Source organism: Bolinopsis microptera, chromosome 6, assembly GCF_026151205.1.
Source record: "Bolinopsis microptera isolate Bmic1 chromosome 6, MBARI_Bmic_1.0, whole genome shotgun sequence".
Taxonomy (NCBI): domain Eukaryota; kingdom Metazoa; phylum Ctenophora; class Tentaculata; order Lobata; family Bolinopsidae; genus Bolinopsis; species Bolinopsis microptera.
Genome location: NC_087077.1, coordinates 17914005 through 17936352, shown reverse-complemented (window position 1 = coordinate 17936352; position 22348 = coordinate 17914005). Strand labels below are relative to the sequence as shown.

Genomic DNA, 22348 nt, shown 5'->3' with positions numbered 1-22348 from the left:
GACTACCTTTAATGAACCGTTTACAAAGTTCTCCGTACTGTTGAATGTAATAATATATACAATGAACATTTAAAACACGCCAATGAATTGTCTGAGACTAGTTTGTCGTATTAGAGTCATGACAATGCCTCTATCCACATTGGGACACCGTAAACACTTTATTAGCCATTCTCTTGTTATTATGTTCAGAGTTGTACATGTAGTATATAATTGCTACAACGAGTACACTATATATTAGAGTATAAGTGTGAGTAATGCGATAGCTTGATAAAGATCTATCAAGGACTAGTATCGGAGCTATGGCTTATACATGCGGGTAACTCATTCTGGTGCCCAATGCCCATCTGTCTCTAGCTATTACTACTGTACTTAACATCGCCAAGGTTATTGGGCGAGACGGCAGCAAGCCTCTCTCTGCGCTCATCGGCCACAGTATTGGCTACTGTCTTGAGATGTAGGAAACGCCTGCATACGTCTGCTCCAAAATCTACAATTCTACGTACTAATTAATTGAGCTAGCTGAGCTAGCTAGCTGCGCTGCGCTCGGCGAAATTTGCGCGCCAAAACTCAACTCCTTAAAATGGTGTCCGCGCCTTCCTGTGAATTTACTAGAAGACCTATTACGCCCGCGCGCACACTGTTTAGCACTTTAGCTGGCAAGGTACATTTCCATTGTTCACAACTGATTAGCAAAGTTAACTTTAACTTATGTCTTATACAGAACGTATGGTAATAATCTCCAATTCTTTATTGTAAAATATTTATTTAAACCGACATAAAAAGTCACCAAATTGCTTCTTAATATGAAAGTAAGTAACCCCCTTTTTTACCGATTAACGATCAAAATAACAAAAAAGTGTACAAACCTCAGAGTCATGACACTGGCTTTACGATTCTTAAAAGATGCCATTTTCTTCTCTGGAGTGGCAGATGCCATGACCCCACTGAAGTTGATCGTTAGTGTGGAATCAGGTTTAAACAAACAAAAAGCAAGGAAAATCAGATCAACAATTAATTGATGAGAATTGTTTTAGATCTCATAATTTTATGTTATCGAGTTGAAAAAGCACAATTGCTGAGTCGAAGAAAAATCACAGGTAACCATTAATTTAGAGTTTCAAACATAGAATAAAATAGCGATCCAATGAATTAAGGATTGTTGGCGGTCAAAAAACACATCTTGATATTTCATAGAACTGAATTATCTTAATATGTTCAAATAGGATGTTCCGTTCTTGAGATATCATAGATTTAATCTGAGTACTTTAAAATATCTCTTGTTCTATTCCTCATTATGTTCCTCAATATATTTGCCCTTTTAGCCTTTAAACCCTTAATTTTAGAGCAATTTGTTGCAATCAAACCGAAAATTTATCAACTGAATGAAAAAAATCTTCAACGAATTTTTCCCAGTAATAATTTGTATACCATTCAGACCAGTTTGGAAAGAAAATTAAACTCAAAAAGATTAAGGCATATGTATTTCGTAATCGATTTGCAAGTGTTATTTATAATGTATACAAGTTCTCTCAAATGTGTTTTCAAAGAAAAAAACATTGAAACTGAAATTCTGTTGAGGGACCGTTCACATTTTACGGTCAAGATGGCTTTAATGTGATGTAAATTATGGTTTTAAAATCTGGGTCACGTGATATGTGAACGATTCCTTGGGCACATTGTTAATTGTAATAATTAACAGTATTCAAACGAAGCTAAAAACTTATCATCCATACCAAGCGCATTATCAGCTGAACGATTAAGCAAACATCGAAAAAATTACAAAATAATAAAGTCATGACGAATGATTGTAATTATGATTGATTTTAAGTCGTTCATTAATCAATTCTGATTATGTTTTTACACAATAATGATATAACTACACGATTGGTACTTTTCACAAAAAACAAACATTTCATTAGCATTGAATAAAAGCAACAACATTGGCAACAAATATTTCGATATTGCCTATTTACACTAATATCATCATTTTGTTAAGCATATCATCTGACCTTTCAATCGTGTTGTCATTGCAGGGACTGAAAATCGTCCAGATCCTCAGTCCTTGTCTCCAAATCCTCAGTCCTTGTCTCCAAATCCTCAGTCCTTGTCTCCAATCCCTCAGTTAAAGTTCTTGTCTCCAATCCCTCAGTTCTTGTCTCCTTCCCTTGCTCCTTCCCTATAGACTCCTCGCCGGTCACAGTAAACCAGAACCCTCCCACAGAAACACCAGGTATTTCCTGTACTTCTTGAGTAGGAGAGGGTTTCAACTTTCTCCGCTTGGCAAACGGTTCACCATCATCAGCTCCCTCAATTATACGAGGTTCTTGAATACCAAACTGACGAGATTTGTTCAGTATAGATTCTTGGAGCGTCTCCATGGTGTCGTAAGGGAGCAAATCTTTCACAGTTTTTTTGAAGTCTTCATTTTTACTGAGCTCCACGATTTCCGAGATGCCTCTGGCTAGATTTCTGCTAGCTGCAACCAGATCTACAGTCGTGCTACTCGAGCCAGATGATCTACTACCAAGAAGTTGAGTTACAGAAGTTTTGAAGGAGGTTTGGTATTTGCTGAAAACCTGGAAACAGGTGTCATGGAGAAGTGTCATGATCTGATGGATGTTCTTCCTCGACACTGGACACTCAAATATCAAAATAAGGTGGGTTTGATTGTCGGACATGCAAGGCCACTTCTGTACAAGCTTATTAAACTGGCTGTAGAAATCAGTATCTGATAAGTAAAGTACGGGAATTCCACCAGGACCCAGAATAGTGAGTTTACCTTTAAATCGTTTGTCAGTACATGGTCTGCCGTATTCACTTCCAAAACACTGACGTGTGCAGATTCTTACATTCAGTTTCTGATCTTGTATGGTAATCTCTCTGGCTTTTGTAGATTGGATCCGACAAGATTGGCAATTTTTGCACACTTTCACGAAAACAGCACCATTTGAACGGGTAAGATCTGAATTTCCTGCTTTTGGGTATCGAGGGAAAAAGTAACGTGGTCCATGTTCAAACTTCATGTCAATTACCAAATTCTCACGGCAGCCAATGTTCAGTCGTGTCAAATAATAACACATCAAATCTTTTATTTCCGTTGGCTTTATGTTATATCTGAAGTGAATGTTAATATACAAGACAGATGTGTTGGATATCTCCCTGGAAAGCATGGGCTGTTCGTTAACAAGAACTCCGCGCGGTGTTACCCACAGTTTGTGATAATGTCTGATGTTGGAAGAGAGAGACCCGTATATCATCAGAGATGGAGATGTTACGCTGACATCTAGAAACGGATGAAGAACATGGCACTCCGCAAATACCTCATCAAGCCTCTGTTTCTTGATGTGAACAGTGGTGTTGGAAATGGCCATGCAAAGGTCAAAACACTGGTCTGCTAGATCTGGTGATTCTGAGCCAAAAGCAAAGCCCAAATGGGCAGGTAAGTCACCACCACACCACTCGACGGTAAGATAATTCATCAGTTTGTACAGACTCTTGAACAGTAAGTTAGGATCTGTCGGTGGTGGGGGTGGGAAGTGGAATGGACCTTCCCTTATTCTTTGGGCAGAGAATGGAATTGTTTCTGGCATGTTACTGAAATTGTGGGATTTGGTTAGATATGATCATTGGATGGCACAAGCATCAAAAAATATTTAAAGTAAAAACGATGTATTAGAATAGATCTATAGATGTAGAATGCATTGTGTATTTAATCTAAATTGATCTCTGACTGCAATGGCATGATTGAATTTTGATTGAGTGAAATGACTGCCTGTTGATAAATTAAAATATAAATTGTTACATTATTACATCAAGAGCATTGTGTAGTTTATATTTCAATAGGAAATAAAGTTTGAATGTAATGAGTGAAAATCATGTTCAAACGTTCATTGCAATGACAGGATGGGAATTAATAGGTGCTCTGTTTTCCGATCCCCCATATCCAAAAACTTTTTAATTTCCTACATTCTCAATTTTTTCGTTTTCTGTGGCCCGCTCGCTTCACTCGCATAAAAAGTCTTTGTATTCGCGCGGTTCAAAGATTTTTCATGGCGGATTCCAGATTCTCAATTTTACTTTTTTAGGGCCCGGAATGCTTTTTAATAGATAATCCTAGGTTACTTTTGGGGGCGAAGCCCCCGAAAATTTTGGAAATTTAAACTAGATTTGGCCTCCTGGAACGAATCTGACAATGGAGAACGATTTTAGCATACTATTTTCTGATTTCAATTTTTATTGGGATAAATTGTCTGGATTCTAGAATCCCTAAACACTTGGCTTAACTAAAGCACGAAATAGGAGACAGCATGAATTATCAAGAGTTTATAATTTTGGCAAAAATGTTTTCTCATCTACTACCATCACTACCATCACTACCATCACTTTCTGCTTTCAAGCTATAAACTAATACAGGGTTAAGGGAATTTGGAGAAGGAAGCAAGTATGAGACCAAATATTCAAGAAACAAGGAATTTAAATTTTCCAAAAATATAATAATGACTATTAGTATTTACTATTTAAAGAAGATAGGAAACGCAACAAAGAATTCTTATGCATTATGCATGTTTAGAGTGATACCTAACTAGGATCAGGAGCATGTAAAGATAATTCATGCAAAAATGATTTCCACCCGATTAATGTCTTAATGTGATAGCTACCTCAACTTAGGTTGATTCGGTATGAATTCATAGGGCTGATGCCCTGGGTGACACCTCTTAAAATGAACTTTTAGATTATCGGCTCGAGTACAAACTTCTTTGCATATACCGCATTGGACCTCGGATTTAGACTTGAACTTTGGACGATTCATGATTAATAGGAAGTTCAACAACCCAATGTAAGCAACAAAAGCAAGCAGGCAGAGTGACTAATTAAAAAACTAGAAAAAGTCCAATTCTCACGCCCATTCTAGCATCATCGTACAGATTAGTTAAAACGCCCTGTTTTTCTGATATTTTCTCATGCCACACGAATTTGGGCTGGGTGTGTGCAGTGTGATACACACATTGAAGACGTGATGTGTATATGCTACTGCTTGCCAATACAGATATCGGGTGACACTGTAGACATATCCGGTTTCATAGACTAGATAAGTAGATAGTAAATTATGTTAATAAAGTAATAATGACAACTATTTATGTCGTGTACGCGAAAATGCCCCAATAATTAGCATCTGGTTAGTGGTTACTTGATGCACAGATTTTGTAGCTAATAGCAACAAACTTTGGTCTGTGAAACGAAATTTGATAGACTGGATCAGTGGATCCCTGACTGAGGACATTTAAATAACGGTCCAGCAACTTTTAGTCTGCTCTTTCATTTAAATTCCTACTGAAATATTATCGAAAATTCTCAGAGTTGGCTCTCGAATTTCCTACTTTTTGTCAAAAATTTCCTACTTTTAAAAATTTCCTACATTCTTAGAATGCGAGAATGCGGGTTTTTGGATATGGGTCCGATCCTAACTACACTCTGTCACTGCTTCACTGTGTCACTGTGTCACTGTGTCACTTCTTCACTGCTTCACTGTGTTACTGTGTCACTGTGTTACTGCGTCACTGTGTCACTGTGTCACTGTGTCACTGTGTCACTGTGTCACTGTGTCACTGTACTGTGTCACTGTGTCAGTGTGTCACTGTGTCACTGTGTCAGTGTGTCACTGTGTCAGTGTGTCACTGTGTCACTGCGTTACTGTGTCACTGTGACTACACTGTTTCCTGTATTTCATCTGCGTCTTCAGGTATTTCAATTTCATGAGATATGCCTAATTTAGCATCAGCATAAATCCTATTAGTGGAATGTTCTTGTACGTCATCAGCCTCACAATCTCTACCAATATATTTAGCAATAAAGTTGTAAGCTTCTTGAGCATCTCCCAACATCTCTTCCATCTCACCACCATCAGCTGACCTGCTGCACATGCAACATTTTCCACACATGCAGCCTTTGGAGAACTTCCTGTACTCATCAAGCAGGAATTCAATAATTTGATAAACTTCTTCATGCAAATCAAACAGTAAACCATGAGGTATGGCGGTTTTAGATCTGAAAACACAGGATGAGTCCAACAGTGCTTGATGAATGTTTGGACTGACACTTTGTTCGGTAGACTTCAGACTATTTTTTTCTAGTTGGTACTTTGTTTTTGGAACAATACCGTCTCCAGATGGACGCACCGAAAGACTATGCAACTGATCAACAAGGGCTTCTGGATTCTTACCTGAACCACTTATGCGCTGATTCAATAGTTTATCCAAAGTCTTTTTATCAAGAGTAGCACCACCAGGTACAACTGATTTTCTTGCGCCTTGATTGTGGGGTACTTCCATTGTTCAATCAGTTGAATAATGTTTCCTATAATGTTATATAATGATGTGATAATTTGACAATGAAAGTGATAAACATGTATAATGTAATGGAAGTTTTTAGTGCACCAAAATAGTATTTATGAACCACAACAGTGAAATGTATTACAAAATTGTTTTTAAATAAATATAATCATTGATGATCAAGTTCAGGATAATATATTGAAGGAATGAAGAAGATGACAGTGCAAAACAAGTTCAACTGTGCCACAAAACTTCGACCAATTAGTCAGTTGACTCAGGATGGTATGAGACCAAATTGAGCTACTGAAAGTCAAAATCCTGGACAAAATGGAACAATCATATTGTCCCCTTCTCTGTCCCATTTTCAGTTTTTGAAGATGAAATTTCCAGGACCGAAATTTCACACTTTTGACTGAATTTCTCTGCAGTAAACAATTAGTCAGTCAACTATAGGTGGCATATGACACAATTGAGGTGCTGGAAGTATGATTCAGGTAGGAGGAAGCTCTCTACAGAAAGCTTAACAAAACAAAAATTCATATTTTTCATCTTCTGTCCCATTTTCAAAGATGAAAATTTCTGACCTAACCAGAAATTGAACAGATTTGATGGAAATTTTGCCTAGTGACCAATTAGGCAGTTGACTCAGGATGGTATGAGACTTTGTTGCAGTCTTAGTTATAATTACCTGATGCACTACAGGGCCGCGACATGCATCAAAAAATGTGTATGCTTTTTGTCACCGCACGAGATACACAATGTATACCTCTTTTTGCAGCCACATATTATATGACGCAACGTGTATCAAATCGTTGCCTATTAAGTATTGGACCACTGCAAGCTGGGTAGGGCAAGGATTGACATTTTCAGGATTGACATTAAGTTTGGGATGATGGTCTACTAGTGTAACCTGTGCCTACAACCAGGACTTCATTATTGCAGTTGAATTGCAAAAGTATGTTTGTTTGGGGACCGGTTTTTGGAACACCGGCCAATATTCACAAAATCATATGATACATGATAACAATATAATTTCATTTAATATACGTGAATATAAGAATTGAAAATTATGATGTAACCTTCATCGTTTATTCATTTAAAAATAACCAAAACTTGCATATTATGATTTATTAACATAGTGACGAATAGTTTGATTTGATACGACAGATGATCACACACACACACACACACACACACACATTCTTTTATGAGCTACTTGTGTTGGATTAACGATTAGTGGGCAGTGCCGAGTCGATAGTATAGTGCTCTGTATCAGTATAGTGCTCTGTTTGAAGTTAAAAGAAGTATCAGCAAAAGAAGTATCAGCATCTGCTAGCGCTATCTATATGAAAGTGAATGGGAGTGAAAAATGTGGCATATGGTTTATAGTGACTAGTGTGCTAATCGTATAGTTTTACTTATTCTTTAGGTATTTCACGGCAGTTGATTTGTTGAGCGCCTGATCTTGTTGATTTGTGTAGCCCTGGTAAATTATGTAACAGAAAAGGTGGCCATTCTTCATTGTTCCTTGAGCTTTGTAGTTCTATCATTACACGCTTTGCTGATTTCTTTAAAATGCTTATGAGAAAAATGCTTGATGGGCAAGTTATGCGACTGATGTTGAGCTCAGTGGTAGCTTATATGGGAGCTTTATAGAGAACACTAGCGCATAGATCCGGATAAGAGTACATTGATTAGTTAGCCAGTTGATATTGTCGAAATAAGACGTGCCATACTTTGGTATACTTTTGCCATACTTTTGCACCGTACAGACGGTGCAAAAGTTTAAACAGTGTAAAATCATGAACTAACTCAGTCGAAACCGGCTGCAATAAAGTTAATTAAATTTCGAGCACCCAACACTTATCCAATAGAAATACTTAATAGGCAATCTTGCGGCTCCTGGTTCTACTACCGAATTACCTTATTATGAACCAAAGCTGTATTTAGAGGAGCTGTAAATGGGATGAGAGAGTGAGAGAGAGAGAGAAAGAGTTTGAGAGAGGGGAGAAAATTGAGACACCTTAGTATCACATTTGGGGTACAAAACCATCAATTAAACCACTTACCACCGGCTGATGAAAAAAAAACAGTGATCCCACAACTTTAACCGTTTTCTTGATTAAGCCGTTCGGAAATTACACACGCACAGACCCACACACATTTTTAAATTATTAGTATGATTAAGGGTTTGTGCAAAACTGTTTTGTTTGGCTGCAAACCCATAAAACTGCAGTATTTTTTAAACAAGTGAAATAATGCAAGTCCAATAGCAATTTTATTGATGATGTCGATCTTTCACATCTTATAGCGGCCTTATCTAACTTTTTAGTCTATTGCTTTTAGTCTATTGCTTGATTCTCTCACACTTGCCATCAGGCCATAATATTTTGACAAGAAAGCAGCGCCCATGGCACTACTTCGAAGAAATTTAGAAGAGTAACAACCGTCAACCAAAACTGCGATGTGAAAAGGGAGCCGCACAAAAACTTTTTAATTTACTTATGGAAACTAGTGAAATAAATTTTTAGTGAAACAGAAACATTTTTAAAATTTAATCCTTTTATCCAGAAAATTTTAAATTTTAATATATTCAAATTTCTATTTAAAATTCAATTTTATGTATAAGTCAATAATTGGCCGCTAAAGCCGCACATTATTGAAAACAGGATTAACTTGTTTATAGTTACCTGGAGACCTCAGGCTATCATGTTCATTAATGATTGACATGACATATAGATTCGGCGGAATAACAGGCTGAGCGCGGCTCAGTAAGTTTATAGTTATACGACAACGTAAATTTAAAACTTAAACTATCCGTGGTTTTTTAAAATAAATTATAATTTTATCTAAGTCCAAAGCCAGCTTTGTAAAATTTACTATTAGATCATAAGGCAATATCGTCAAAGATGCCCTCTCTCACCGTTCCCTAAACATTCTATTTGACTCTCTAATAAAACCGATACTGCTCTATGGCTGCCAAATCTTATGTCCTCACTCAAAAACCATGAGATACCTCTCCAAAACAGATAGCAAAGCCAACCCCCAGCATACTCTCAGGTACATCTCACAAGACCACTATGAAAGATTCCACCTTAAGTTTATCAAGTGGTCCTTGTCTGTCCATTCAAAAGCATCAAATATAGGCTGCTGGGGCGAAAGTGGGTGCCACCCCCTCTTCTTTGAAGCCTGCAAACTTGCAATAGATTTCTATAGTCGTCTTGAAAGCACTGAAAATGAACTCCTCTCCGCTGCATGTCACGAGCAGATTATGCTGGGCCTTCCTTGGTACACCAACATCTCTAATCTTCTCACCAAATATAACTTCCCCCACTCATCCTCTTCAAAATCCAAGCTCTCTACCCAAATCAGTCACAACATGAGGGAAGAATTTGTGGATACCTGGAAATCTGCCAAGGCATCCTCACCTAAATTAGAATTCTACAATCAAATTAAACATGATTTTGAACCAGAAACATACTTAGGAGTGGTTAAGATCCCCGATGCTCGGAAAAGCTTAACAAGGTTTCGTATTAGCTGCCACAATCTTTACATTGAGAGGGGCCGTTACGAAACCCCCCTAGTACCAAGAGAACATCGATGGTGCACTTTTTGCTTTTTCAGCAAGGGGCTTAAGCCTATTGAGGACGAAATTCATGTTCTAACTGACTGTTTACTCTACTCCTCAGTTAGAGAAAAATTTAACTTCCATCCCAAAAATATTACTGACCTAGCCGGTTTGCTATCCGATAAAACACTAGACCCTACAAAATTTACTGCCACAGCAAGAGCAATCCATTCAATTCTCTCTGTGAACGAAAATTTTACAGCCTACTATAAGAGCCCAGATTTCCACTCAAATACTGGCCAATGCATAATGCTATAGGACCTCAAAAATAGTATTATAAAACATTTCTATTTTATCCCTACACATTTGCAAATAACTAGAATTGTGTAACCTTAAATTATTTCAGAATTATAACTATTGTGAATTCAATAAAATAATTATCACTTTTGTATCCTTGTATCCTTGTATCCTTGTATCCTAATATATCGTACACTTTAAATATTTACAATGCAACATGACATTTCATTAATCTAGTAATAGATTAATGAAATGCATATAGTACTGAGTTCAAATAGTTCCCGAAACGAAAAAGCAAACATTTGATTTTTGTTTCGGCGACTGAATCGTCGATGGGCCGGCAAATATTTGTTGTCAAGTAGTGTTGAATACTCATATTAACATGATTATTGATTTAATTTAGGAATTGTATATAAATAATAACTTTGACCAAGTTTAATTGTTAATGAAAATGCACCCCAGCACTGGGCGCGCGCGGCGGCTTTGATGTTAGCGGCTACAAGCTAGGCAGCTGCAGAAAAAAATGCCGCGCGCGTTCAGCGTACGGCTTTTCGTTTTTGATTTTACAACTGACAAAGCAACTTTTAATGATTATTGATGGAATTATCGGATATTTATAATTCAATATGTATTGATTCTTCTGTGGAAAATAAAAATTGTATTTTATTTCAAAATTGTATTTTACTTATCTTCACATTTGCTGTATCTTAATACTATAAGGAAGTACAGTAGAATTATGTTTCGAGAAAGAAAGGTTGGTCAAATTATTGATTACAAAAAGTAAACAAAAGTCCATCAGGGACTCAGTGGAGTCGAAAAAGGTACACGGCCGCTGTCTGGTTAGGTGCTGCTAGGCATTTATTGATCAAGATGTTTTATTGTACTGGTTTTTGATGATTCTATTGTTCGTGACTAATCAAGTTCTAAGTGGAGGTTTACTTTGTCATCTCATGTCCAGTATAATGATTAAGATAGTATACAATACAGTTTCAGTAGTTGACCCATACAGTTAAGTCAGTCATAACTCACAATCGATTAATCGTCTGTCAATTGTCAAAGTCGTTATGTGTTCATTCGCTGTATACTGCTTGCTTATTAATGCTTTTCATGCAAACAAGTTAAAACGAATCTTTTATGTCATGTATCCTGGGTTTGGACAGGATATGCCCGCTTAAAATAATTCCATCGCATTACATTACATAATTCTCAATAAATGTAATTAGTCATGGATCTGAAGACATTCCCGTCTATATAACTTCCGCCCCGGGGTTTGAGACTTGGAATAGCTGTGGGCCCATACCTCCGGTGTGTGAAAAAACATATGATAAAATATAAAACTAATTACAACACTACAAATCTATTTAGTCAAGGATCTGAAGACATTTCCGTCTATATAACTTCCGCCCGGGGTTTGAGACTTGGAATAGCTCAAGGGACCCATCAGAAACAAATTTGGCTTGGGTAGAAATTTTGGCTATGGTGCAGTTTTGCGCAATTGACCACGCCCTTTTTTGGCGCTTTGGAGACTTTAAAATCAAAATAACTCCCCTTCTGATTGGAATTAGAAGCTCAACTTGACTTTAAAGTCGTTCAGAATCATCACATTTAGGGGGGTAGAGCATAATTTTAAAGTCACCAGACATCAGGTTGTTGAGGTATGTGGCCACACCCCTTTTTTCTCGTTATTTGCACACTAAATACGAGATATCTTGGCTTCTGATTGAGTTAGGTGCTCATCCTGGGCATTAAAATGTTCAAAATCATCACATTAAGTAGGGTAGAGTATGAGTTATTAGGCAAAAACCTATTTTTACGCTGTCGCGAGTAGCGATTGCAGCGCTTAAAATCAAAATTACTCAGCTTATGATTAAAATTAGGAGCAAAACTCGGGCAGCAAAATGTTCAGAATTATCATATTGAGTGGGGTAGAGCATGGTTTCAAAGTCTTTAGACATCAGGTTGTTGAGGTATTAGGCCACACCCTAATCTTACGCTATCGCGAGTACTGATCGACGCACTTATTGCAAGATATCTGGGCTTCTGATTGAAGTGCGGAGCTAAACTTGGGCGTTAAAGGGTTCAAACGGTTGGGAAGGATGAAGGATCCCCATTCCCCAAGCTTATGATATAGAATACAAGGATTTAAAAGTGATAATTACTTTATTGAATACACAATAGTAGTAATCCTAAAATAATTTAAGTTCAACACAAATCCAATTATTAACAGATATGTTTCCAAGAATATTTTACGCTAGGATAAAAGTAAATCGAATTTGTAAGGTTCAATTTGATGTATTAATTTAACAATTACAGATTTTAATTTTTAATTTTATTTTGTAAAATGTCATGTTCCTACTAGATTGAATTTGTAATCAAATATATACCATTGTTAGCTGAAAATGCCTTGTCTTGGAAACCTGATTGATGAACAGTTTGATGGGAGATGGGAGGTGGACTCCGAGGCTAGTGACATGAAGTTTGAGCTTTGTGAGTCTCCAACCAATTTTGAGTATTGTCATTCAGATGGATCTAAAAATCTCATTGAAAAGATTAAATCAAAAGTCCAAAATGGGGACAGATTCTATTCGTTGGAGTTTTTTCCTCCTAGAACTCGAGATGGAGCGGCCAATCTTGTCAACAGGATGGACCGCATGAACAAAGGTATCCCACTTTTTATGGATGTTACATGGCATGCAGGAAAGTCCTCTGCATCTAGTGCAACTTGTAGTTCCATGACTATTGCCACCACTGCAGTCAACTATTGTGGAATTGAGATTTTACTACATGTGACTTGTGATCGTCTGACTAAAATGGATCTGAAAGAAATACTCACTGATGCTTATTCTCAAGGTATAAGAAACATCCTGGCTCTCTCAGGTGATAGTAATTCTGTTGATAGTGATTTTAGATATGCCTCCGAGTTTGTGACGTGGATAAAAGCAGAATTTGGGGAACTTTTCGTTATTGCAGTGGCTGGTTATCCGGATGGTCATCCAGATTCAACATACGAGGAGACCCTAGTTCATCTCAAACAGAAAGTTGATGCTGGGGCTGATTTCATCATTTCTCAGCTTTTGTTTGAGTGTGATAAGTATGAAAGGTTTATCAATGATTGCAGAAAGCATAACATAAACATTCCAATAATAGCTGGGATCCTGCCAATCCAAAATTATGATTCCCTGAGAAAACTGAAGAAGCTTGCCTGCAACGTTATTGTCCCAAAGGACCTAGTAGATATGATAGAGGAAAAAAAAGATGATGATGAAGCAATCAGGGAAATAGGGGTTGAGTTCACCGTGAAACTGGTGGAACAACTTTTTGAAAAGGGCCTCACTGCAGGAATCCATATCTACACCCTTAACAGAGAGATCGGGCCAAACAAAATTGTCAAAGAGCTCGGTTTATACAGTAAAGATAAAAGCAGAAGGTTCTTCCCATGGCAAACCACAGCGAATGAGGATCGTCTGGTGACGGAGGATGTGAGGCCAGTGTATTGGGCTCAGAGGCCAAAGAGCTACATTACCAGAACAAAAACATGGGATGAATTTCCCAATGGCAGATGGGGAAATTCTAGCAATCCTGCATTTGGTGACTTGGAAGATTACCATCCCTTCTATATGTCCAAAGCTGTCAAGAAATCGAAATTTCTTGAAATGTGGGGTAATGATATAAGGGATATCGATGATATCAGAGATGTTTTCATGTCTTTCTTAGATGGCACACCCAACAGACAAGGTTTTGAAGTGACGTCACTACCCTGGGTGGATGAACAGTTGCAACCTGAAACTGTTCTAATCAAGGAACAGATCCTGAAACTGAACAGTAACTATTTGTTCACCATCAACTCTCAGCCCCCTGTGAATTGTGCTAAGTCCAGTGACCAAACATTTGGCTGGGGTCCAAAGAACGGTTACATCTACCAGAAATCATACATTGAATTCTTTGCTCGATCTGATGATGCAAAGATGATCATCGATAAAATTGCTAAATTCCCGTTACTCAGCTATACCATTTCGAACAAAGGAGGAACTGATAGGTATGTTGAATATTTAACCACGATATCCAGCTGAATTTATAGTTTGGTTTTACATTAAAAACACAGAGTTATGAAACATTGTTGCCGTTGAATTTTCTTCAAAAATACAGTTTAAAATAGATTCACATTAACCTAGCGGCTAGCAAGCCATGAAAAATACAGTTAAAGGCACCAATGGTCCAATACATAAAAATTCAACCTTAATATATCATATATTATTTTAAATATGTTATCTTTACATCTGAATCTTTACAAATATGTTAAATATTTACAGCTACACTAACTACAAGAAGAACTCCCCCATTGCTCTGACATGGGGTGTGTTCCCTGGCAGAGAGATTGTTCAGCCCACTATTGCAGACTACAAAACCTTCCTTATATGGAAGGACGAGGCCTTTGCTTTGTGGATCGAAAAGTGGGGTGAGTAATATTATTTCCTCATTCTATAATAGTACTGATGTCTGATAGGTGGCGGCCGGCGGGGGAGATATAAGAGATTCTTGACTCAACACAGTGCTGGTTTGGTACTGTTAATTGTATCGTTAAATATGATATTAATTATCATATACCAGGACAACTGTACGAAGGTCAATCGAGGAGAGTGTTAGAAGATATAGTAGATGATCTCTACCTCATATGTCTTGTTGATAACGACTTTGTGACAGGTTTGTTCATTAATATATTGTAACATATTTAACTGCCATCAACCTTACGATTAGTGCTCATCATTCTGGCTTCCAGATCATAAGCTTTGATTGTGTACATATAGTTGTGTGCAAAGGTTTTAAAACTGTATATTAAAACTAACTTCAGGGACGACACTGTGGGAGTTTTTAGAGGAGGTTATTGGAGGGATTAAGCAAAACGAGACTGGAAAGTACAAAGGAAACTACAATGGACAACTCAACGGATGATTATATTAAGTACAGATTCTTACGAAAGGAATAAACTTTAAAATTGGACTTTTCATATTTGATTATAAAATATCGTTTACAGTATTTTAAAATTCATGTTTCTCAACTCATATTCTTGATCTACGCGAGTTGCAATTCCCATTGGAATGTAAGAGAAACTGAGGTTTATTTTGACTAAATGTTCTATTTATGTATATCTTGTGTAACTTCCCTCTTTTAAGCTGAATGCTAACGAATATATACCTTTTTTACGTTACTTATTATTTGTTAAATTACCGCCGCCTTGTTTTTTGTTGATTACTGACACACAGTTTGTGTTTGCATGGTTCAATGGGCTGACAGATACTTCTGATATTTGCCATTTAACTTCATTTTAGCAAATATCACTGTCAATTGAACACATTGGACAGGTCCATTGCATTGGTTTGGAATTAAATTCAGTTTTTAAGTTTTTGAGTTATTTAAAACCAAAAGATGCACTTATTTTAAACATTGCAGAGCTGTTTCACTGAAGTAAGTCTGGGAAGAGTGCGATTGAATTAAACAGATGTTAATTACTGTTTGCTTTTCCATTATATGACATATTGTCTCCGAAATCATGGTTAATTACTGTTTGTTTTGCTAATAAATGACATATTGTCTCTGAATTCGTGGTTAATTACTGTTTGATGTGCTAATAAATGACATGTTGAAACATGAAATCATTCATAAACTGGTTCATTAATTTATCATTTCCAACAAATATTACTCGAAATTGGAATAAAGTTTAATTCTGAATTACTGATTTTAACCGGAAGTTTAAATTATGAGCACAGGTTTCAACTAGATATGACTTGAGATAGAGCTGCATAGTGAACTCTATGACTGTTAAATGTCACGTTATCTGTGTATAGTTATATTATTCTGTTAAAAAACTAAAAATAATCGTGGATATGAAGATACAAGAAAAATGTTATACCCATTGTTGTTATCGATGGGGAGGTGATTTAATAGCCCTGCATGAGAGAATGGTCTGTACTGCTTAAACAGCGTTTTTGTTGAAGAGATATTAAATCGTCACCTCCTCACCAGTCACCAGTAGTGGTCTCTAAGAAAAGTACGTATTTGGAAAGTTGGCAGTGTAATTTCTCACGGGATTTGCATTTTAGAGTATCGAATTTCATCAATTGAACGGACCACAAAGCTTGTATTTCACATCATTTCCACAAAATTATTTTTATCCGCTTTCAATACTGTGTAGTTCATTCAGATTAAATTTGTAATAATCTCCTGATATAGCCGTCATGATAATATTGATACTGTTTGTCTAGAAATACTTCACTACTGATACCGAAAATAATTCTAATATAATTTTGCGATTATTATTTTATTATTATAATCGACTATCGTCTCACTGAAGGAGCTTGTTATAATGACGGTATGATATTGCATTGTATTGGGGAGCACCTCCTGCTGCGTGCAGACTGGACGGTAGAGAAACTGGCAGGTTAGTACAAATAACATGAGGTGATTTTCATTATATTATTTATAAATATTATATTATACATAATATGTTAACCTTATTACGAGAAAATTTACCTCGCTGTGGGATCAGGAGTGGTCAAAAGAAGTGATGGCCCCTTCAAGTCTTTACGAAAAATAAGTCTTCCATTTATATTTAGGTCACATGTTTAGGTCACATGTAATATGTAGCCTGCATAATCAGGTGATTTTATTGAATCTCACGCTCAATTGATGTACATCTATTCTACGGAAAATAATATTATATATATTATGCAGAATTTGCATTACTTAGCGGGTCAAATTTAGGCGGGAAGGCTAGGTTAACATTTTCTCACCATATTTTAAAATGACAATTCTAATAGCCGTGACGACTTGCTCCAATGATAAGAATATCCACTTTTATTATTTACAGCCATTTTATCTCACACCAAGTACTCAAATACAGTATTGCACTGCGTTATCTGATGTATTGTTTCAGATGTAAACGTGCCAGTGCCTATGCGGATAACAATTGCAAACAAGTTAGTCCAAGCTCTTAACCTAGAGGAGGAGTGGTTCAGTGCGCTCTGTTTTATTACTGATCCGGAGTACTTTCTTATCGTTATCAACCAGTTAAAATACCTGGTATGTATTATATTGTATACTGCTAAATTTTCATTACAAAATTCAAATAAATTGTACGTCAATGTATTACAATTACATTTACACAAGACCAAAATATCTACAATGAGGCAACAACATAATTTATGGAGAAATATTCATGAAACTCAACACTACCAGACTGCAGCTGGAGTGAGAAAAACTTTGTAAAACATTTCTAAAAGCTATTCTGGGTGATCCAAAACACGGCAGTCAAAGCATATTGACAGTGGTGCCGGGAAATACACTAAAAATGTTTAGTCAATTAATTAAATATTATATCTTAGTACCTTACACAATGTTTAAAGACTCTCAAACCTTCCCCCATTTCAAGGTTTTGGATGACTGAGATGAATTCTTTACATACTAATACTATCAGACAACTTCTGAAGTCTCATTTCTAATCTTCTAATTCAGATATTTCCTAACTATTTCACTAAAATCTCTTATCTTGATCTTACTCAGTGGTTCCTGTGTAATGGAAAGCAGATAACAGATAAAGGTGCCATCTCACGAGTATTTTCTAAAGACCAGGATCTTTGTCAACGGCATTTCCGGGTAGGTTTTTAAAGTAGTGTCCCCTTCATCTTTCTTAGTAACTTTTTTATTTACATTTGAATCTTATTTACTCAGGATCGTGGAATGAATTTTCTGGGCCCGATAAAAAAGTACCTCGGGGCCTCTGGGGCAAAGTTTTACCGTCTTACTATGTTCATGCCGCACACAATCTACAAACTCTTTATTGATACAAACAGCACGACTTGACGAAATCAAATTTTATTGTTTTGCAGCAGCAATTTTGCTAAAAATTTAGACGGAAAAGTTAAGCCGATCTAGAAAACGAATTAAACCTGTTCTTTATACAATTACTTGAGTAAATTTATATTTTAAATTAGAAGTGGGGAACGAAAAGTCTCGCAGTAATTATAGTCATGCAAAATAATGACATTATCTTCGATTTCCTGTAATTCAGGAAACTAGAAAAACTATATTTATAACATATTTTCCCTGGGTTACCCCTGAAATTTATGTGAACATAAAAACAAGTTCTACCGGATGTAACTTCAATGTTGTTATGAGAGCGGCGGCGAACGCCGAATGGATAAATGATGACCAAATTTGCTCGATCAGTAAATTGATCGAGCAGCGAGCGCGCACTAGACTGCCGGCCGGCCGCACCAGCAGCATATGCTGCACATGCGTGCGGCATGACTTGCGCACGCATGTAATCAGTAATGATATCATGTCGTCTATCTTCGAAATGGCAGTTCCATTGGGAGTTCCATTGGGTGATGGGTCCACAAAAAGAAAAAAATCGATAGAACAGTCCATTGTCCAATAATTCATGTATCTCTCAAAATGAACGATGAAATTTCTCCAGAACCATTTTGCATTTCTAGAATCTAGATCTCAAACTATCCCAATTTTGATGTGCCACTTTTCTCAATTGCTCTAATTTGATGGACGCATCCACAGTTCATATCTTGGAATAAATTGTAACATTTTATGACCCTGCTCTGTTTCAGAAACATAAGCACAATTACAATGAGATGTTTGCTGATACCAAGGGTAAAGTTCAAGATAAATGTGAGCAACTCTTGCTGCACTTTACTTCGTCACGTGGGGTAAGTTAAAGAGAAATATGATCTATGAGCAAATCTTGCTGCACTATGTCCCACTATGCCCCATTGGGTAATAAATGGTTCGTTGATGCGAGTTGAATCTTGAATCGCTATCAAAGTGAAACTGAATGAAATTCGAATTAAAAAATTGTACTCAACCGTTATCATTTGAGAACCACCCCCCCCCCCCCCCCCTGGCTGATTACGTAATATGTGAACAACCCCTATACTAAGTGGATTAACATTTTCCACGTCATGATTTATACATTTTAGCTACCCTATCATTGTAGATTTGTCTAGCTGGGTCTAGATAGTAGAGCTAGTAGAGTCTTTCAAGTCTTATGATTCGTTATTATTTCAGAAGAGTCACAGTGATTCAATTGACCAGTTGTGGATTGAAGAGCAGAAAAAAACAAAAGATTCTTTGGAAACTACACTCACCAAATGCTATGCAAGATTCAAGTAAAGGCATCACTGTACCTTAATTTAACCTGACCCAACCCAGTTAAATAGTTAATTTAACCTTGGTAGATACGTGATTACCTGCCATCCTATTTAATGTCTGTTGGTAAAACAATATGTGCTAACATCACGAAGAGAACCCCTTGAGAATGAAACTAAACTTCCTCCAGGACTCAGCTGGAAGAGCAATGGGAGAAAGTTAAAGGATACCCAGCTAGAAAGGGAAATGAGTGCAATATGAGGTACAATATCTCGCCGGAGGACTGTTCAATTGTCCTGGAGGAGGTGGAATCTCTAACCCAACACGACTCCCATCTCGTGGAGGATATATTTCTGGATCAGGTTGGTAATTTATATTTTATAGTTGTCTTAACTGCTTCCTTTGTTTACAGTTTCCTAGACATAAACCACCTTGCATTGTTTGGAGCATTCGATGTTTAATAATTGTTAAGTTAATTTTCTAACATGTCAGTTTCTTGCCTTCCCACATAATTTGTGTACAATATGTTTCAATTATTCCAATCTACGCATTAATCAAATTATGTGTTCTCAGGCTAGCAGTCCAATCCGCTCTGGTACCCCTCAAGATGTTACAAGCTCAGATATTCCTCCTTTTCAAATCCGCGCCCCTGAGCAAAGAGCAAGGCAATCTACCTCCAGGCAAGCACAAGATATCTCCCGCTTAAAAACCCGCAGCCGATCAACAAGCTCCACATCTAAACATAGCGAGGAACCAGTCTCATCCTCTGGGGAACCAGTCTCATCCTCCGGAGACCGTCTGTTTGGAGAGCAGACAACCCGCAACCCAGGTCCTAGTACATCAGTTGAGGCAGTATCTAACTCTGATCAATCTGAGGCTAACATGAAGGCTATGATCGAAGAGATCGTTACAAAATATCTTCCAAATAATGTAGGAAATCAGGGGGATAGTCACGACACAGTCCAGCAGAAGCCGCCAGTGGCATCAGAGCGGGAACCTGATGCTGCAGCTCCTTGCAAAACCCTGGAAGAGCCGCTTCCTGAGACTTTAGAAAGCGTTCAGTCCACCACCTCTCGAAACCTAGGAATGCTATTGGATGATATGGAGCTCTGGAATCAGAGCGGGAACTTGATACTGCAGCTCCTTGCAAAACCTTGGAAGAGCCGCTTCCTGAGACTTTAGAAAGCGTTCAGTCCACCACCTCTCGAAACCTAGGAATGCTATTGGATGATATGGAGCTCCTGGAATCAGAGCGGGAACCTGATGCTGCAGCTCCTTGCAAAACCCTGGAAGAGCCGCTTCCTGAGACTTTAGAGAGCGTTCAGTCCACCACCTCTCGAAACCTAGGAATGCTATTGGATGATATGGAGCTCTTGGATGCTGCAAAAGCAATGGAGACGGAAACCGGTACAGATAGGAATATGTCGGAAGAAAAAGATAAACAGCTTAAGAAAACAAAAGTTAAGAGTATAAATGCGGGGCACCCTCAAACAAGAGTACTCAAGAGAAAACAAAAAAGCCCCAAGCCATCAGGACCAACCTCAAGTTCAAACTTTAAGAAAAAATCTCTAGATAAAGTGAAGATAATGACGAGAAGTGAAAGAAAGAGAATGTGTCCATTCAGCCCGGCGTACGGGACTGGTAAGATGAAGGAGAATGTTGGTGAGATAAAGAAAGTGAAAGTTGACCTTGAAACGGTCCAACTTGAAACAGTACTTGCTGAGAAAAGACCTGAATTCCTTGCACCAATTCCATCAGAATCAAAGCTCCCTTGCATGCCAAATAAGACCGCTCTAGATAGAAAGAAGGCCCACAAATATGACCGAATTTATATAGACAGAATGTCACCTAAAGTAGTAAGGAAAGCTACCAAGGTTAGTAGAAGCAAAAGTGAAAGGATAGTCTCCCCTGTGAAGACTACAAAGAAAGAGAGACGCCCCAGAAAAACTACTGGAGCGGCGACCTTCCCTAACAAAGAAAGGGGCCGTTCTTTAACTAATAAAAATAAAGAAGTCAAATCAGTAAGCGCAAGCCCGGTCAGTGCGCCCACGCTGAGAAAGGTCAGCCCTGTAATCAGACTGAAGAATTCTCACAAAGTATGGTGTGCTGATAGTAAGAGGAGGCTAGCAGGCCCCGCAGTTAAACCACGCTCTGGAGGAGTAAAGTTAGCCAAGGAGGACCCGATTGGAGGTGAGAGCTCTACTTCGGTAGGAAGTTTAATCCAAAACCGTGAAGAAACTGACCCTGCCGGATCGAATTTAGATTCAGAAATTGCTAAAATAGGGGAACCTGTCGGAAAGGATTGTTTGATAGACTTTGTGGATAAAGTTTCATCTTCTAGTCTTCTTCCTAGTAAAATCGAGCGAACGAGCGAGTTTAAGTCTAAAACAAGACCGAATCGTACAAAGAAGAAGAGAGTTACAGATAAGGAGTTCAGTTTGGTGGTTGTATCAGAGGATGATGACTCTTTGCCAGACCCCGATCTATCCTTGGATTTAAGAGACTTGAGAGACAAGAAGGACAGTTTGAATGATACTGACAGTTCTATCAGTTTCATTCCTCTTTGAGTTGGCACTTTTATATTCAGACTGTATACAATATTATACCTTTTACATGCAACATGGTGTCCAACTCTAACAGATCAAATATTTATTTATCATTATTATTGATTATATTTCAAGTCCATTGTATGAAATTTGAATGTATTTCCATGATTTTTATTAATAATATAATGTATAACCTAATATATTTCTTTTAACCACCAAATTGTTTCGCAGCACAGGGCAACCCAGATTTTTAAATATCACTTTTTATTGTAATTGTATGGTAAACTATGCAGTATTATACAAACCAAACTATTGTTTGTTCTTCAAGTTCGATAAAGCGCCTTTGCGCCCCTTTACTACAGATTTTTACTCGTTTATCTCATTATTCTAACAACGAAACCAAGAAGTCAAAATCTCGAAAGATTTTCAAAAATTAACTTTCCCTGGTCAAA

At 37.4% G+C, this 22348-nt stretch overlaps 4 protein-coding genes across 8 annotated transcripts in view; 2 read left to right on the top strand and 2 right to left on the bottom strand.

Moving 5' to 3' along the window:
* The window catches only part of LOC134817639 (alpha-actinin-like), a 70501-nt gene that overhangs the window by 20844 nt on the left and 27309 nt on the right, over nt 1-22348 (bottom strand). For 2 of the 5 annotated variants that reach the window (XM_063826882.1, XM_063826880.1), the window contains exon 1: nt 867-952. The exons of 1 other annotated variant lie outside the window; for it this stretch is intronic. Coding sequence is in view for 2 of the 4 variants with exons in the window: in XM_063826889.1 (XP_063682959.1) it covers nt 867-937 (71 nt within the window). In the remaining 2 variants the exon portion in view is untranslated. Of the gene's footprint in view, nt 1-866; nt 975-22348 lie in introns of those variants that run through there. 2 more of the 5 variants (XM_063826889.1, XM_063826886.1) reach the window with 2 other exon arrangements.
* Nucleotides 1099-6355, bottom strand: LOC134817133 (uncharacterized). Its single transcript, XM_063826251.1, has 2 exons — nt 6221-6355; nt 1099-3594 (listed from the first exon to the last, which is right to left on the bottom strand). The coding sequence occupies exon 2, from the start codon at nt 3588-3590 to the stop codon at nt 2025-2027; it is 1566 nt and encodes a 521-aa protein (XP_063682321.1). The 5' UTR covers nt 3591-3594; nt 6221-6355; the 3' UTR covers nt 1099-2024.
* Nucleotides 12513-16374, top strand: LOC134817634 (methylenetetrahydrofolate reductase (NADPH)-like). The gene is made up of 4 exons (XM_063826873.1): nt 12513-14230; nt 14505-14650; nt 14803-14895; nt 15044-16374. Exons 1-4 carry the CDS (start codon nt 12594-12596, stop codon nt 15142-15144), a joined length of 1977 nt encoding a protein of 658 aa, XP_063682943.1. The 5' UTR covers nt 12513-12593; the 3' UTR covers nt 15145-16374.
* On the top strand, nt 16455-22252 carry LOC134817635 (uncharacterized). Its single transcript, XM_063826874.1, has 7 exons — nt 16455-16630; nt 17126-17271; nt 17752-17844; nt 18813-18911; nt 19270-19370; nt 19541-19712; nt 19924-22252. Exons 1-7 carry the CDS (start codon nt 16564-16566, stop codon nt 20530-20532), a joined length of 1287 nt encoding a protein of 428 aa, XP_063682944.1. The 5' UTR covers nt 16455-16563; the 3' UTR covers nt 20533-22252.

Bases quoted from the DNA above. Each gene is read 5' to 3' on its own strand.
- LOC134817635 (XM_063826874.1), top strand. From the start codon at position 16,564: ATGATATTGCATTGTATTGGGGAGCACCTCCTGCTGCGTGCAGACTGG. The intron at 17,272-17,751 runs GTATGTATTATA...GATCTTACTCAG, and splicing joins TCAACCAGTTAAAATACCTG to TGGTTCCTGTGTAATGGAAA. The intron at 19,713-19,923 runs GTTGGTAATTTA...ATGTGTTCTCAG, and splicing joins AGGATATATTTCTGGATCAG to GCTAGCAGTCCAATCCGCTC.
- LOC134817634 (XM_063826873.1), top strand. From the start codon at position 12,594: ATGCCTTGTCTTGGAAACCTGATTGATGAACAGTTTGATGGGAGATGG. The intron at 14,231-14,504 runs GTATGTTGAATA...AAATATTTACAG, and splicing joins AACAAAGGAGGAACTGATAG to CTACACTAACTACAAGAAGA. The intron at 14,651-14,802 runs GTGAGTAATATT...ATCATATACCAG, and splicing joins TTTGTGGATCGAAAAGTGGG to GACAACTGTACGAAGGTCAA.
- LOC134817133 (XM_063826251.1), bottom strand. From the start codon at position 3,590: ATGCCAGAAACAATTCCATTCTCTGCCCAAAGAATAAGGGAAGGTCCA.